The sequence below is a fragment of the Caretta caretta genome, chromosome 16, assembly GCF_965140235.1.
Source record: "Caretta caretta isolate rCarCar2 chromosome 16, rCarCar1.hap1, whole genome shotgun sequence".
Classification (NCBI taxonomy): domain Eukaryota; kingdom Metazoa; phylum Chordata; order Testudines; family Cheloniidae; genus Caretta; species Caretta caretta.
Genome location: NC_134221.1, coordinates 1,098,187 through 1,115,190, shown reverse-complemented (window position 1 = coordinate 1,115,190; position 17,004 = coordinate 1,098,187). Strand labels below are relative to the sequence as shown.

The 17,004-nt window shown below is 44.0% G+C and overlaps 1 protein-coding gene across 5 annotated transcripts in view; it reads right to left on the bottom strand.

Moving 5' to 3' along the window:
• Positions 1 to 17,004, bottom strand: part of PNPLA7 (patatin like domain 7, lysophospholipase) — a 437,365-nt gene that overhangs the window by 123,719 nt on the left and 296,642 nt on the right. For all 5 annotated transcript variants that reach the window (XR_012665266.1, XM_048823395.2, XM_048823397.2 and 2 more), the window contains 3 exons: positions 15,832 to 16,000; positions 14,796 to 14,978; positions 630 to 748 (listed from right to left, as the gene is read on the bottom strand). Coding sequence is in view for 4 of the 5 variants with exons in the window: in XM_048823395.2 (XP_048679352.2) it covers positions 630 to 748; positions 14,796 to 14,978; positions 15,832 to 16,000 (471 nt within the window). In the remaining variant the exon portion in view is untranslated. The remainder of the gene's footprint in view (positions 1 to 629; positions 749 to 14,795; positions 14,979 to 15,831; positions 16,001 to 17,004) is intronic.

Below are 17,004 nucleotides of genomic sequence, written 5' to 3'. Positions count from 1 at the left end.
AAAGAATAAATGGACACAAATCAGATATCAAGAATTATAACATTCAAAAACCAGTCAGAGAACACTTCAATCTCTGACCTAAAAGTCGCAATATTACAACAAAAAGACTTCAAAAACAGACTCCAACGAGAAACTGCTGAATTGGAATTAATTGGCAAACTGGATACAATTAACTTAAGCTTGAATAAAGACTGGGAGTGGAAGGGTCATTACACAAAGTAAAACTATTTCCCCATGTTTATTCTCCCTCCTCCCCCACTGTTCCTCACACATTCTTGTCAACTGCTGGAAATGGCCCACCTTGATTATCACTACAAAAGGGTTTGTTTTTTTCCCCTCTCCTGCTAGTAATAGCTCACCTTACCTGATCACTCTGGTTACAGTGTGTATGGTAACACCCATTGTTTCATGTTCTCTGTGTATATAAAATCTCCCCACTGTATTTTCCACTGCATGCATCCAATGAAGTGAGATGTAGCTCACGAAAGCTTATGCTCAAATAAATTTGTTAGTCTCTAAGGTGCCACAAGTCCTCCTTTTCTTTTTACTGTGGCCATTGCGGCCCACAGGGCCTGACCAGTAGGACAGAGGCCTTTTCAGAGTACACAGAACAACCTTATGGGACTTACCTGGCTCCACCACCTCCGAGCACTAGGGCTACAGCATTTCCAGTCAAAACACGGGCTAGTCGAGAGAAGTCGGAGTGACGGTCTGGTGGTTTCTGAAATACTCGTTCATACATTTCTATCTGCAGGGCAGAAAAAGGGCAATTTAGAGCATGGTTTATCACACATGTGCAATGAGCCATTAGGAAGTAGGTAGACATAGCTAGATTAAAGCTAGCACTGTAACAGTAGCCAAATCTTCACTATTTTTGTTACCTGTGTTAGGTGGATTCAAGTGAAGGTATAACTGTAGCATGGATAGGATCCGCATGCTGGTTTTAATCTGGCTACCACTAGATGCTCTCTTCCAGAACTGCAAGCCACCATGTTACCACTCTGCCTTAGCAAGTGTGAGCATGAACTTTGCTGAAGATTAGCATGTGTGTCAGCTCCCTGAAACTCCAGCCTTTCTGCCTTGCTAGCCAACTCCTCAAGTCTCTAGCAGTCTAAACCCTGTCTTGCAGGTAACAGTGATCCCCACATTCCTGAGTTCCCCAGACACATCTCCCTGGAGCGTCCTGTCCCTCTCCCCAGTCACTCACAGAAGTTAAGGTCCCTGTCTCCAAAAGAGACACAGCACTCACCAGTCTGCTAGCTTAGCTAAAGACTCACACTGACTTCAATATAACAGCACTGAGATGATTTATACTACAACTAAAAATGCATTTATTAACAAAGAACAGAAATGTAAGTGTAGCAAGAGTAAAAGAACAGGCATGGCTACAAACAAAATAATATGAAACATGCTTTCCAATGTCTACTACTAACTTTACCTAAACAGCTTTCTCACTTACATCAAGCCACCAGCATCTCCACTCCTTCTGGCAAGAGGATCCAATATTCACAGAATCAGAGGGTGCTGTCTCCTTTGTTCCCTAAATAATGGACAACTAGAGTATCTTTCTGGTCTCCTTATATTTCCCCAAAGTCCATTGTCTTTCCTCAAGAGCCAGGGAGACTTCCTGGGGATACAGACTCTGTCCCCTAGCGTGCTCACTAAGCTATTTTCCCCTTTTTAACTTGATTGCTGTGATTATCTTACATGTAAATGTGCTTTCATTGTCCTCTGCCTGCAAGCAAGTCGGACAGACAGGTCAATGCACATTCCTTTGTTTAGGGTAGGCTGGGTTTATGAACTGCCGTACAAACACATCTGAAGAACATACTTCCAGCACATACATAATTCATTATACACAACTTGTATATACATCATGTGTCACCAGTTTACATATGATACCGTACAAGATATCCTTTGGATATATATTATGATGACAGTGTGTTGGGTTTCAGAGTGTGTCAGGCCTGATATGAGTTACTGTACAGTGGGCCCCCTGCCAGAGGGCATGAAGGTGCTCTTGGGGTCACACACAAGTAACAACACAAGTGAAGACATGATGGCACGGGCTTGTACTTGGGCAGCTAGCCCGAGTACAGGCCCACCAGGGACCTTGGATACATCCTCAGGTTGCTAACCTGTGCTGAAGCCTGTGCCACTGGTCTTTACTGCTATGGTTACCCAGGCTAGTTTTCATCTTGCTCCATCTACGCATGCTACAATAACACCTTCACTGGCAGCTAAGATATACTCTAAATGAGGAAGCTGCCATTGGGAGGAAGATCATGTGTGTTTGAACAGAGACTTCATTCTTCAAGGAGCTACCAATCATCACCACTAGGAACATTCCTGTCCTGGACAGGGACCTCAATTTGTAGAGCTTCAATTGTTCAAAATAGTAACAAATGTCTAATTTCACTAACAATAACATGCCTTACCACTTCAAGTGTCCCTGAAAAACAATCCTACAAGCAACCTAAGGGCACGCTATAAATCTCCTCTTCCCAGACCTTTCACATGTCTTCAATTTGTACACTTGGGCTTTACCTTTGATCCTCAACTATTCCCCTTTCACTTTTTCTGTACCCGTATATCTGCTTTTTAGTATCTGTGGAACAATACCTGTGTCCACCACTGCTCGGATCCTCATTCAGACCTACATCTCCTGTTGCCACAGTTCTTACAATAATTTTCAATATAGGCTCACCAAGTTCAAGGTCACTAGTATGTGCATGGTACTACTAACCAAATTCACACTTGTACAAATAAGTGCAACAACTTTACCCCAACCTCAAATTCTCCCCATTTGTTTCAGAACACTGCTCCAAAGTGAGGCCCCATCACCTACCCTGTCCTTGCCCCTCTTCTCTGCTCATTCCCTCACTGAATGTTTGCCTCTATACTGCCTTGTCACTGCTCAGGCAACCACCACCTCATCTGCAGCTTCAGCTGCACAGAAAAACTCCCCTGTTCCTCTGCTTCATCAGCTCTCCTCCATTTCTTTTTATCTGAAAATCTCTCCCCTCCCCTGCATGTATCTTTACATTCCTTTTTTCCCTCAGCCATTTATTATTTAACTCTGGGAAGCACCTGGAGATGCCTTTGGCATGGGAGAAATTACACAAATTAAAGTTGCTTTAATTTTATGGCAAGCACAGTGCAGCTGGGATATTGCAAACATCTCTTATCACTTCTGCAAATCTCACTCATCTGGATCAAGGTTCTGTCCCCAGAAAACAAAGGGACTAATAAATAGTGGGTTCAGGTAGTGGGGGAAGCCTTCTTGCTGGCTCTCTAATTACCTGGCAAAGGGTTGCCCAGGGAGAAGGGGACACTCAGTACCTAGAGCCAAGGAAGGTACGGACACACTGAAAGCACTTTTGTACCCAGCATCTATTTAAATGCTTTTAGAGTATTTTTACACTGGAATAAAAGAGGCTGTGCTTGGCTGGAGCAGAGCTGGGGACAAAGCGGGGCTGGGCGGTTTTCCCTCCCTGCCCTCTGTGGGGGCTGGGCTGGGCCCTGCTGTGCGGTGTTCCCCCAGAACGTTCCTCCACACTCCACAGTTTGGGGACCATGGATCTACACTGCTGTTGTTACATATGCTCGGGGAACTGCCCATGTTTGAACATTACATACTGCTGAAAGAAGGGTGCAGTGTAGATGCACTCTTAGTCTCCCTGGTCTTCCCCCCACATTGGTAATAGTGAAAAACAGCCAACATGTTAACCTCATTTATCCAGACCTCCAATGATCTAGTGCTTTGGGGTGTGCTTTGAGACTTTAATCGGGATTGTAAATTACTGCCTCAACAGGGGGCTAGTTCACAACATTATTTCAATCTCTGACACTCCCATCTTAGAATATAAAGAACATGTTTCAGTGATCACATTAAGTGTCCCGATTAATGGCAATGCCATTGCACCTCTTTGTGTGTGTGTGCCTTTCCAACTTGTTTGTTTTCTCTGTCTCTTTCATCCTCTCCTCCCTCTGCCTGGTCTTCTTCTGGACACTGTCTTTCCATCTCTCTCCCCAAATCCCAGAAGGCATAAGCTAAAGATCAAATTTTTAAAAATATTTTGCATATAACTAGAGAAATCCTTTTTATATAAGACTTCTCACTCCACGAACCCTGCAATGCTCTCTATCAAACAAAGAAATTTACACAAATGGGTTTTGTTCAATATCTTCATTAATGATCTGCAGGATGGTGTGGATTGCACCCTCAGCAAGTTTGCGGATGACACTAAACTGGGAGGAGTGGTAAATACACTGGACAGTAGGGATAGGATACAGAGGGACCTAGACAAATTGGAGGATTGGGCCAAAAGAAATCTGATGAGGTTCAACAAGGACAAGGGCAGAGTCCTGCACTTAGGACGGAAGAACCCAATGCACCGCTACAGACTAGGGACCAAATGGCTAGGCAGCAGTTCTGCAGAGAAGGACCTAAGGGTTACAGTGGACGAGAAGCTGGATATGAGTCAACAGTGTGCCCTTGTTGCCAAGAAGGCCAATGGTATTTTGGGGTGTATAAGTAGGGGCATTGCCAGCAGATCGAGGGACGTGATCGTTCCTCTCTATTCGACATTGGTGAGGCCTCATCTGGAGTACTGTGTCCAGCTTTGGGCCCCACACTACAAGAAGGATGTGGAAAAATTGGAGAGAGTCCAGTGGAGGGCAACAAAAATGATTAGGGGTCTGGAACACATGACTTATGAGGAGAGGCTGAGGGAACTGGGATTGTTTAGTCTGCAGAAGAGAAGAATGAGGGGGGATTTGATAGCTGCTTTTAACTACCTGGAAGGTGGATCCAAAGAGGATGGATCTAGACTATTCTCAGTGATAGCAGATGGCAGGACAAGGAGTAATGGTCTCAAGTTGCAGTGGGGGAGATTTAGGTTGGATATTAGGAAAAACTTTTTCACTAGGAGGGTGGTGAAACACTGGAATGCGTTCCCTAGGGAGGTGGTGGAATCCCTTCCTTAGAGGTTTTTAAGGTCAGGCTTGACAAAGCCCTGGCTGGAATGATTTAGTTGGGGATTGGTCCTACTCTGGGCAGGGGGTTGGACTAGATGACCTCCAGAGGTCCCTTCCAACTCTGATATTCTGTGATTCTATGAATACCTGACCCTACACAGTTAATGAAAGAAGGGAATAATGCACAGACAGCAGGGGAAATTAAGGACACACAATATTCCCACACTGGTGCTCTAATCATTGTGACATAAATTGTGATATGTGATAAAATCCAACTGGAGCTGCCACATTGGGGGATAATGATGAAGAAACATTCATTTAAGAATAAATGTGTTAGACATCTGGGTAGGAATTAACATATCTGAAACAACAGTAAGTGCTCAGGTGCAGAACATCCATGACATAGCAAAACAAAATAGCTGGCAGCTGAATATGAATTCCAATGGCACTGTACTCCAAACTAGGCCAAATGCTGCCTTTGTTTTTCCACTGCACCTCATCAGTGCATCAGTGTTTGGAAATATATAGTTAGACATTCCAAGACCAGTTAAGCAGAAAAGCAGCGAGCAGAGCTGCCCTGAAATCATCAATAACTATTTTTCTTACACATGTAAAGTTTCTTTATTTGAAATCCACTCTTAATACCTATAGAATGGTTATAGTAGTACTGTCAGAGATTTCCAAAACCATGAAAAGTCATTGGGAAATAGTGTATGTATTTATTCATGAAAAGAATTCTTTAAATATTTATCCTTAAAGACCTTTTTTTGTATCTAAATATCTGATTAACTTTACTGTAGATATAAATGTGAGCAGCTGTATTTGAAAGAGAAATCACCAAGTTTGATTCAGCTTTGAAGCTGAACCTTCTCTGGATTTGGATAAATAATAATAACAGTGTCTTAATAGGTTTCAGAGGGGTAGCCGTGTTAGTCTGTACCAGCAGAAACAACGATGAGTCCTTGTGGCACCTTAGAGACTAACACATTTATTTGGGCATACGCTTTCGTGGGCTAAAACCCACTTCATGAGATGCATGGAGTGAAAAATACAGCAGGCAGGTACATATATTACAGCACATGAAAAGATGGGAGTTGCCTTACCATCTGATGAAGTGGGTTTTAACCCAGGAAAGCTTATGCCCAAGTAAATTTGTTAGTCTCTAAGGTGCCACAAGGATTCCTTGTTGTTTTTGCTGGTATCTTAATGTGTCCCGTGTGGTTTGTTTACTGTATTTCTTCAGCTCTCATTATTGCAGGACAAAACAACCCTAAGTTATCAGACAAGTCCAAATGTAAAACCTTTCACAGAAGAAATGGTTACTCACCCTGTGCAGTAACTGTGGTTCTTTGAGACGTGTGTCCCTACGGGAGCTCCAATCTAGGTGCGTACTGATTGGAGATTTTTCATAGCAGTGTCTGTGTCACCTTTGCATGCATGCTAGTCAGTCTTGTGCCCTGTTCCATTGTTATATAACCACCCACAGTTCCTTCTCTAACGCCAAGCTCCACAGCAAAGAACTCTGAAGCAGAGGGGAAGGAGGACAGGAGGTTGAGCACCTGCAGGGGGCCACAACTTGAATAACCACAGTGATTGCACAGGATGAGTAACCATTTCTTCTTTCAGCAGCGTCCTTATGGGTGCTGCACTCTAGTGATTTCTGAGCAGTTCCCTCTAAGGTGGGGGAGACTTTGGAGTCCAGTATCAAAGAAAGTACAGCCAAATCAAACACAGTATCTGCAGCAGAGTTGTGAGTTATAACATCGTGTTCAGTGAGCAAGTAGCAGCTTTACGTATTTCAATAATGGGCACATTCTTGAGGAATGCCATAGATGTGAAAATGGACCTAAAAGAATGAGTGTATATATTCAAAGGTGTTTGAATATTGTAAGATTTGTAGCAAGAATTAATGCAGGCTGATCTCCACTTGGAAAGCCTCTGATTAGAGACTGCAGACCCTTTTGACCTATCTGCCACAGAGACAAACAACTTGTGGGTCGTTCTGAAGGACTTTGTCATATCCAGATAGAAGGCCAGGGATCTCCTGACTTCATCTAGATAACCAGGATGCCTCCTGGTTATCTAGATGCAGTGTGGGGTGGAAAACAGGCAGGTAAATGGGTTGGTTAATATGAAACTTGGAAGAAACTTTGGGTAAAATTTTTGAGGGGGTTGCAGCACGGCCTTGTCCTTGTCCTTAAAAACTACTGTGAAAGGGGGGCATGTAATCAGGCCTCCTAGTTCCCCAACCTGCTGCGCCAACGTGATGGCTATCAGGAATGGAGCATTGCGCAGGTAGCTATTGGTTCAAACGGGGGTCCTGTGAGACATTTAAGGACTAGACTGAGGTTCCAAACAGGAGTAGGGCATTGGACTCGCATGTAGAGGTTTTCAAGTCCCCTGAGGAATCTCGCTGTGGTTGGGTGGGCAAAGACAGAATAACCCTTTATTGGGGGGTAGAAAGCCATTATAGCTGCCAGGTAAACTCTTATGGAGTTCATCAAAAGTCCCAAGCTTTTTAGAGTTAGGATATAGTCCAGTATATCCAGCAGCAATGAGGTCATTGGTGACATATGTTTGAAGTCACACCAACAGACAAATCTCGTCCATTTTTGAGAGTACGTGCAGCAAGTGGACTGCTTTCTGCTGCGCAACAGTATTCATTTTGCATCCTCTGAGCAGGTTGCCTGTGAACCATCACCACAGTTTGAGATGAAGCACTGCGAGACTGAGGTGAAGGATCATCTCGCTTTCCTGGGAGAGGAGATGAGGAGCAGCGAGGAGAGTGATTGAGAGCAAACGGTCAGCTGAATCAGGTAAGAAATCTGGGCCGGGTCGGAACTGTTAGGATGACTCTGGCTTTGTCCTTTTTTATTCTGAGCATAACTTTGGAGCCCAAGTGGGTTTCTTCCGTACCAAGGAAGCAGAAGCGCTCTTCTTGCCACCTCAGTCTGCTAACAGTGCAACCTCTCCAGACCAAGGCTTTGCCATCTTTCAATCTAGCAGTGCCCTGGGTATTGGAGAAACCAGCCACCTCGTGGGTACCTGACTGGAGAGCAGATGGTGCCTTAGTGGTTGAAGACACTGACAACCTTGGCTTTTTTGAGGTAGATTCTCTACCTGGTGATCCAAGGGCATTGTCCTTTGAGGAATTATGAGAGGAGTCTTGGGTCTCCTCTTAGATGACCCAGAGATATGGGGCTCCAATATTGTGGACGCAGCAGATTTGCTCAGAGACCAGAGTACAGGGGGTGCCCCTTGGCATGGATCAGAAGCCGGGCACAGAAAGCTCTCCATCATAAGGAAATGAAGTTCTTCATTTTTCCTGGCATGACAGACAATGTTTGAAGCTGGAAGAACCAGACATAACCTCCCAGTGAACAAGAACTGCTACCTAATATCCATAATATATAACATACATGAAAGAAAAATAAACATTTTTTTAAACTAGGACACTTAAACTACCACTACTTACAACTAATTAGTCTAATGCTAAGAGCTACTAAGGGCAGGTCTACATTATGGGGCTAAGTTGACCTAAGTTATGCAACTCCAGCTACTCCAGAATAACTTAACTGGAGTCGACGTACCTTAGGTCGACTTATTGCGGTGTCTACACCATGCTGGGTTGATGGGAGAAATTCTCCTGTCGACTTACCTTATGCTTCTTGTGCCGGTGGAGTACTGGAGTTGACGGGAGAGTGATCAGCAGTCGATTTAGTGGGTCTTCACTAGACCCACTAAATCGAACCCGGGCGGATCAACTGCTGAGCGTCAATCCCCTGGTAAGTGGAGACAAGCCCTCAGACTAACTATTAGAATAAGAAATGAGGACAAGTTGAGGAAATCTCAATGGGAACAACTGCCAGGGCTCCATCTAAGGTCGAGGCAGTTGAGGAACTGAGGGTGCTTCACCCACGCAGTGCTATATAACAACGGCAAGGGGCACAAGGCTGACTAGGGCACACACGCAAGCCGAACAGACATTGCTGTAATAAATCTCTAATCAAAGGCGAAGGGGGTCCTAGCAAACCTAGAGTGGAGAACCCGTAGGGACACTACTAGATGAAAAACAGAAGCTTTCACTCACACATTAACACTACCCCTCCCACCCAGAATAGAACTCAAGCATCTGATAAAAACATGAAGAGAATCATAGAATCATAGAATATCCGGGTTGGAAGGGACCTCAAGAGGTCATCTAGTCCAACCCCCTGCTCAAAGCAGGGCCAATCCCCAACTAAATCATCCCAGCCAGGGCTTTGTCAAGCCTGACCTTAAAATCCTCTTAGGAAGGTGTCATGGTTCCTTCCCCACTCTGAACTCTAGGGTACAGATGTAGGGACCTGCATGAAAGACCCCCTAAGCTTATTCTTACCAGCTTTGGTTAAGAACTTCCCCAAGGTACAAACTTTGCCTTGTCCTTGAACCGTATGCCACCACCACCAAGCGATTTAAACAAAGAACAGGGAAAGAGCCCTCTTGGAGACGTCTTCCCTCAAAATATCCCCCCAAGCTCTACATCCCCTTTCCTGGGGAAGGCTTGGTAAGAATCCTCACCAATTTGTACAGGTGAAAACAGACCCAAACCCTTGGATCTAAAGAACAATAAAAAAATCAATCAGGTTCTTAAAAGAAGAATTTTAATTAAAGAAAAGGTAAAAGGATCACCTCTGTAAAATCAGGATGGTAATCAAATTCAAAACATAAGAGAATCCCTTTAGGCAAAACCTTAAGTTACAAAAAAGACACAAAAACAGGAATATACATTCCATCCAGCACAGCTTATTTTACCAGCCATTAAACAAAAGGAAATCTAACGAATTTCTAGCTAGATTACTTACTAACTTAACAGGAGTTGTAAGGCTGAATTCCTGATCTGTTCCCGGCAAAAGCATCACACGGACAGACAAACCCTTTGTTCCCCCCCTTCAGATTTGAATCATAGAATCATAGAATATCAGGGTTGGAAGGGACCCCAGAAGGTCATCTAGTCCAACCCCCTGCTTGAAGCAGGACCAATTCCCAGTTAAATCATCCCAGCCAGGGCTTTGTCAAGCCTGACCTTAAAAACCTCTAAGGAAGGAGATTCTACCACCTCCCTAGGTAACGCATTCCAGTGTTTCACCACCCTCTTAGTGAAAAAGTTTTTCCTAATATCCAATCTAAACCTCCCCCACTGCAACTTGAGACCATTACTCCTCGTTCTGTCATCTGATACCATTGAGAACAGTCTAGAGCCATCCTCTTTGGAACCCCCTTTCAGGTAGTTGAAAGCAGCTATCAAATCCTCCCTCATTCTTCTCTTCTGCAGACTAAACAATCCCAGCTCCCTCAGCCTCTCCTCATAACTCATGTGTTCCAGAACCCTAATCATTTTTGTTGCCCTTCGCTGGACTCTCTCCAATTTATCCACATCCTTCTTGAAGTGTGGGGCCCAAAACTGGACACAGTACTCCAGATGAGGCCTCACCAATGTCGAATAGAGGGGAACGATCACGTCCCTCGATCTGCTCGCTATGCCCCTACTTATACATATATTTGAAAGCATCTTATCCCCTCATTGGTCATTTTAGGTCATGTGCAAGCGAGGTTATCTTAGCTTCTTAATCCTTTACAGGTGAAAGGGTTTTGCCTCTGGCCAGGGGTGATTTTATAGCACTGTATACCGAAAGGTGGTTACCCTTCCCTTTATATTTATGACAGAAGGAGACTCCACCCCCTCCCTAGGTAACGCATTCCAGTGCTTCACCACCCTCCTAGTGAAAACGTTTTTTCTAATATCCAACCTAAGCCTTCCCCACTGCAACTTGAGACCATTACTCCTCATTCTGTCATCTGCTACCACTGAGAACAGTCTAGATTAATCCTCTTTGGAAACCCCTTTCAGGTAGTTGAAAGCAGCTATCAAATCCACCCAGGATTTGCCGGAGATGCATCAGATTCACACAAAATGAGCAATTGGAAGGTCCTGCTAAACAGCTTCAACTCTGGGCTGATGAGCCAACACAACAGCTCTCTACCAATTAATTACTGAGCTTAGTAAGATTCTTGAGTTTCTTCCTGAAGAGAAACTGCAGTGTGCAAGATGTAAATAAAAGCAAATGATGATTTAGTTGGGGAATGGTCCTGGTTTGAGCAGGGGGTGGGACTAGATGACCTCCTGAGGTCTCTTCCAATCCTGATGTTCGATGATTCTATACTTCCATAAGTTGCATTCAGAGTTCATAAGCCAAAATGGGGGAAGGCAGAAAAATGGTGGATGTGGAGAGCAGTAACCACAGACATGATGTTACTACGATATCAAGAGTCTGGGCTTTAATACAAGCAATGATTTTAATGCCAGGTTTGTCAACAGTTGCACTTGCACAATTGGTACTGTCTGTATGTAGGAGGTAAAGATCATAGGAATATTATGACTCACATCTGGTGGGTGGGTTTTCTCCTGGAAGATTAAAAGATAGATCAAAGCTGTTCATATTGAAGTGTCGAAGACCCACTCACAAATTCCCACCCAGAAGGCTGTAATTTACACAGCTAAAAATAATGAAAGTTCCTTTTTAAAATATAAGAAAATTGAAGTGTGTATGTTTGCTTCCCTCTAAAAATGTTTACGTTAGTATTAATGCTGACCAATACAGGGTCGGCCACAGATGCTGCACAAGCATAATTGAAGACAACTAATCTACAGGCAAAAGCCAAATATTTCTCTTCTTCATTGATATGTTCCCTAATCCCTTACAGACACAATGCAATTAGGAACAGACCCAGATGGACTTACAAAACTCATCCAAGCACCAACAGATGAGGGGGGCTGGCCCTTAGTCAGTGGGTCTGAATCCTGTACTTGGCAGCAGAGATCCGTATGAGAGAGGTCAATCGAAGACATGCAGTCTCCCAGGTGAACAGGTGCCAGAACAGACAACAGCGTACCCCCCCAAGAGCTAGAGCCTGCTCAAAGATTTCAGGCTCCCAACTGCTCTGAAGCCTCTGACTTTTGTGAGTCTATGAAAAAAATACATTCCATAGAAAGTTATGGATGGAGGAACATGCTTTATAGCCCTGATATTCAGACAATGCTGCATGGCTTTTAGCATGGTGGTAGTATCTGGGTAATCCTTTGACCTTGTAGCTTGCAAGTACCTTGTCAGGGATAGGAGATAAAGGAAATTAAAGGTTGCAACCTTGGATAATTGTCTCTAGAACTCATTTGTCCATTATGGAGAACCATGTGGAGAGGGGAGTGAACCAAAGGACAAGAAGGCACAAACATGTCCTCATCCCTCCTTCCTAGACATGGCTGACAGATTACACCTTCAGACACACAGAGAATTGGCTCAGCTTGTGTCCTTAACAAAATAATTAAACAAACTGAGCAGGATTTAAGTTTTATTTTAGATGTCATAATCAGAGCGAAGCCCACAAACCTGTTTCCGCCAACTTTTCAAAACAAACCAGTGTTAAGGGATGTTAGCTTCCCTGGTATTTAAAGAGGGGACCTAGGTCAACAAATAAACTAAGGGAAGGCTTGCCAGCCAAACATAGGGAAATAATAACATTTTGCACTATCACATTTTCATCTATAAACAGGGACACTGAGGCAAAGAGGATACGGTCAAAATATTAGGCATATAACCCACATTTAGGTACTAAAGAGAGGTGGCCTAATTTTCAAAGTTGCAGAGCACCAAGAGCTCCCAGTGTAATCAATAGGATAGAACTGATCCCTAAATGAACAGCTAAATAGAGCTGAAACTCTCTCTCGCTTTCTAACACTACACCAGTTTATCCACTTTAAAGATGGACCTGCCTGCAAAATAAGTCACTTCCTTCACTACAACTTCAACTAGGCAAAACCCCATGATATACAACCAAGCTTCACATTGATGCCATTTACCATTGTTCTGACATTTTGTTACAAAACCTGGAGGCTCAGGGAATTTGTAAGAGAAACAGCTACTCGGCCTTCATTGCATTAAGGTGGCCACCAGTTCTGACCACATGTTTAAAAGACTCCCTCTTCCACTGAGTTGAGAATGTGCAATTGTCCTGCATGACAAGATACGCACTGTGCAACTTCTTGGGAAAGATAAAGTCATGACATTCCTTCCTCCTCCCACCCATCCCCCTACAAAAAATAAATAAGTAAAAAAAAAAAAAAAACAGGAACGAAAACATCAAATGTTGAACTCAACCTCTAAGAAAATGCAACCAGTCGCAACTAACCATCTGAAAGCCTCATTCTTGTATTCCACAAAGAAGTTCCTCAATTTATGCAGGATTTCAGCCTGCTTGGCTCTCTGCACCCTCTCCTCAAACACTGAGAGCCTTCTGATAACACTAAGGGCTTGTAAGCTAGTGTACTGAGTCTGGTATTAACGCAGCACCCTGTCACTCTATCACCACCAGGCTATATTAATTGGGACCTAACTGGAAGACAGATAGTTGGCAGAGGCGGCTAATTAACTGAATAGAGATACAGCTGAGGGGCTAATTGGGCAGAAGTACCCCCATCAGCTAGGACTATATAAGCAGGCAGGACGGTAGTGCTGGGGGAACATAAGAATGGCCATATGGGGTCAGACCAAAGGTCCATCAAGCCCAGTATCCTGTCCTCCGACAGGTTTCAGAGGAGCAGCGCTGTTAGTCTGTATTCGCAAAAAGAAAAGGAGGACTTGTGGCACCTTAGAGACTAACCAATTTATTTGAGCCTAAGCTTTCATGAGCTACAGCTCACTTCATCGGATGCATGAAAGCTCACGAAAGCTTAGGCTCAAATAAATTTGTTAGTCTCTAAGGCGCCACAAGTACTCCTTTTCTTTTTGTCCTCTGACAGTGGCCAATGGCAGCTGTCCCAAAGGGAATGAACAGACAGGTTATCATCAAGTGATCCATGCCCTGTCACCCAATCCCAGCTTCTGGCAAACAGAGGCTAGAGACACCATTCCTGCCCATCCTGGCTAACAGCCATTGATGCACCTATCTTCCATGAATCTATCAAGCTCCCTTTTGAACCCTGTTGTAGTATTGGCCTTCACAACACCCTCTGGCAAGGAGTTCCAGAGGTTGACAGTGCGTTGCATGAAAAAATACTTTCTTGTGTTTGTTTTAAACCTGCTACCTATTAATTTCATTTGGTGGTCCCTTGTTCTTGTATTATGAGGAGGAGTAAATAACACTTCCTTATTTACTTTCTCTATACCACTCAAGATTTTATCGACCTCTATCATATCCCCCCTTAGTCGCCTCTTTTCCAAGCTGAAAAGTCCCAGTCTTATTAATCTCTCCTCAGACAGGAGAACAGGGAGCCTGAAGAAAGGCTGAAGCCAGCAGGACTAGATGCTGCAAATACAGTTCCCTTCCCTAGAAGCAAGCAAGGAGGGCTGGCTATGGACGGAAAGTAGATGTGAATAGCACTACTGGCTGTAGCCTGCTAGAAGAATACAAGAAAACATGGTGGTGAAGGAGATCTGGGGTGGATGCGGTCTGTGATTAAGGCCTGAAAGGACTCTTGGGGGACCAGCCCGTGGCAGGGCTACATAACAGCTATACACGTTCACTGGCTCCAACAGATCAAAATCCCTACAAACATCCTTCAGTCCCTAAATCAGCTGTAAACCAAGGATCTCTACTAGGTTTCTACAATGAATTAGGTCCTCGATTAATGGAGACAATATCTTGGTAATATCTTTCCCAACTGCTGGTCACAACATGATGCACTGACATTATCCCAGGTTATCTTTAATGAACAGTAGATGTGCTGCTAGGACTGAAAGTGCTGACAGAAGACCAACACACGGGCAGGTGTCCCTTACCAGCTTGGGTAGGCTCCTCCGGGAAAAGACTCGACGGGGACAGCGGAGGTGAAGATGAGCCGAGCACCAGCTCCTCATGTTGAGCCACTCCACAGTTCGGCAAGGGAGAGGCCCATCCTCTTTATGGAGCAGGATCAGCTGCTTCTGGGCTCGGACTGCAGTGTTCTCCAGCATCCTTTCCAGCTGAAGCACATTACACTCACACAGTCAGACAATCAGTTATCCATTACTTCAGGGCCAATGTCACAGAGTACAGTACTTCTTACAAAAGTACACCCCCTCTACTTTCCTGCACATTCCCATCTTGCTCCTCACCTCATATGCGTATGTAGAGAGCTGTGGAAGTCTGCATACTAGGACCAATCAGACAAAGGTAATTTAGGCTAATATATTTACACCTTTGCATGTATATGGCTACTCTTAATGTTAGCTAGTTAATTTTTCCCTGCTTGAAGATTAGCAGGGACTTATGAAGAGCTGTTTAAAGTAAACAAGTTGAACACTATATCTATATAATGCCTACTGTACACCTAAACAAGGTGGACCTACAATGCTCAAATAAAATGAAATCTACTCCCACGTTGATAAAAAGTAAAATTTAAAAACACTTAATGCTGCTTATTGTGCTCTCAGCCTATTTTACACGAGGCCACTTTTTTCAAATATTTTCTCCTTCCATTGCTTCCCTCCTTGTCTTCTTTACTTTTCATTATTATCATAGCTTCACTTACAGCACTCCCATTCTCCATCTACTCACTAGTTCTGTTCCAAGACTGAGACAAGCCAAGGAGGTGATGTATACAGAGATTGTAGTTGGTAGCTTTCCCCAAACTCCCAGGAGTTCAAAGAAACTTCCAGGGAACTGATAATGAAAATGCCCATTTCTCAGCCGTTTGGCTGCACTATTTGATGCCCAAGGGGTCTCAAATCCAATAAAACAAAAAGCTAGAAAAAGGCTGCTTATCACCTCAGTCACACAATAGGTTGTTTTGCAATTTTGCCCCCACCCTCAGATAAAAAGAAAGACATTCCGCACCTCTCCAACAGTGGGCTCCTGTTCTCCCAACCCCACTATTAAGATGCAGTCAGCCTGTCGGATACAGCGCTGTGTCCAAGGAGTAAGGGTGCTGTCAGACTGGTAGAGCACAATACGGTGAATATCTTCCTGCTGCCCCAGCCAGCTAGATAGCCTGTACTCGTGGATACTGGGGGACACAAACAAATAAAACGATTACCATCATTTCACAGCAAGAATTCAGCCAGAGTGGAGGACTGAGGCCACAGAGGAAATGTTGGAAGCTACAAACAGAAGCTGGGGTCACCCAAACATTTTTCAGCCGTGTTAGTCTGTATTCGCAAAAAGAAAAGGAGTACTTGTGGCACCTTAGAGACTAACCAATTTATTTGAGCATGAGCTTTCGTGAGCTACAGCTCACTTGTAGCTCACGAAAGCTCATGCTCAAATAAATTGGTTAGTCTCTAAGGTGCCACAAGTACTCCTTTTCTTTTTCCAAACATTTTTGAAATGGGACATGTCTAATGACTGAAAGGACTGAAACCTAATCTAGCTAAATATTCTTTTTTAAAAATACACTTTCTTCTTACTCATGGGGAAGTGGGGCATCTGACCCTCCAACCACTGCACCACTGCTAGAATCCTAGCTGCTCAGCTCTACTGTCATCTTGGTATGGGAAAAGCCGATCTGGAAAAAACAGAAGCCAAAATAAACCTTCCTCCATCCTCCAAGTTAAATGTGAGACACTCTTCACATGTGAATAAAATTAATTCCCGTAGAGTTCCCGCACAGCCAAAGAACCCTCCCTGCAGCCCTTCTCTCCCCTATGCTACCTCTGAGGATGTCTTTGGTGCAGCTGAAAACCATGACCACTGCCCAAATCTAACAGTGCGTGTTCCTGGGATTGTCATGTTCTCTGGGGTGCAGAGCCCCAGAGCAAGTGCACTTCGAATGCAATGCAACCAGAGAAGCTCTGCTCTGCAACAGGGTCTTCAAGAAGTGAAGGAGGAAGGCTGGCAATTTTAATAGGGGTCATGGAAGAGGTGGAAGCCAGAGCCTCTTAGAGGGAAGGACAGACAGGAACATTTATAAAGTTTGGATCAGCATCGACAAAACTTCTAAAACCTTCAGGGTTCGGTCACAACCATAACAAATCCAGGGCTAAGCTACTCTGCAGTCATCACAGGCTTTGC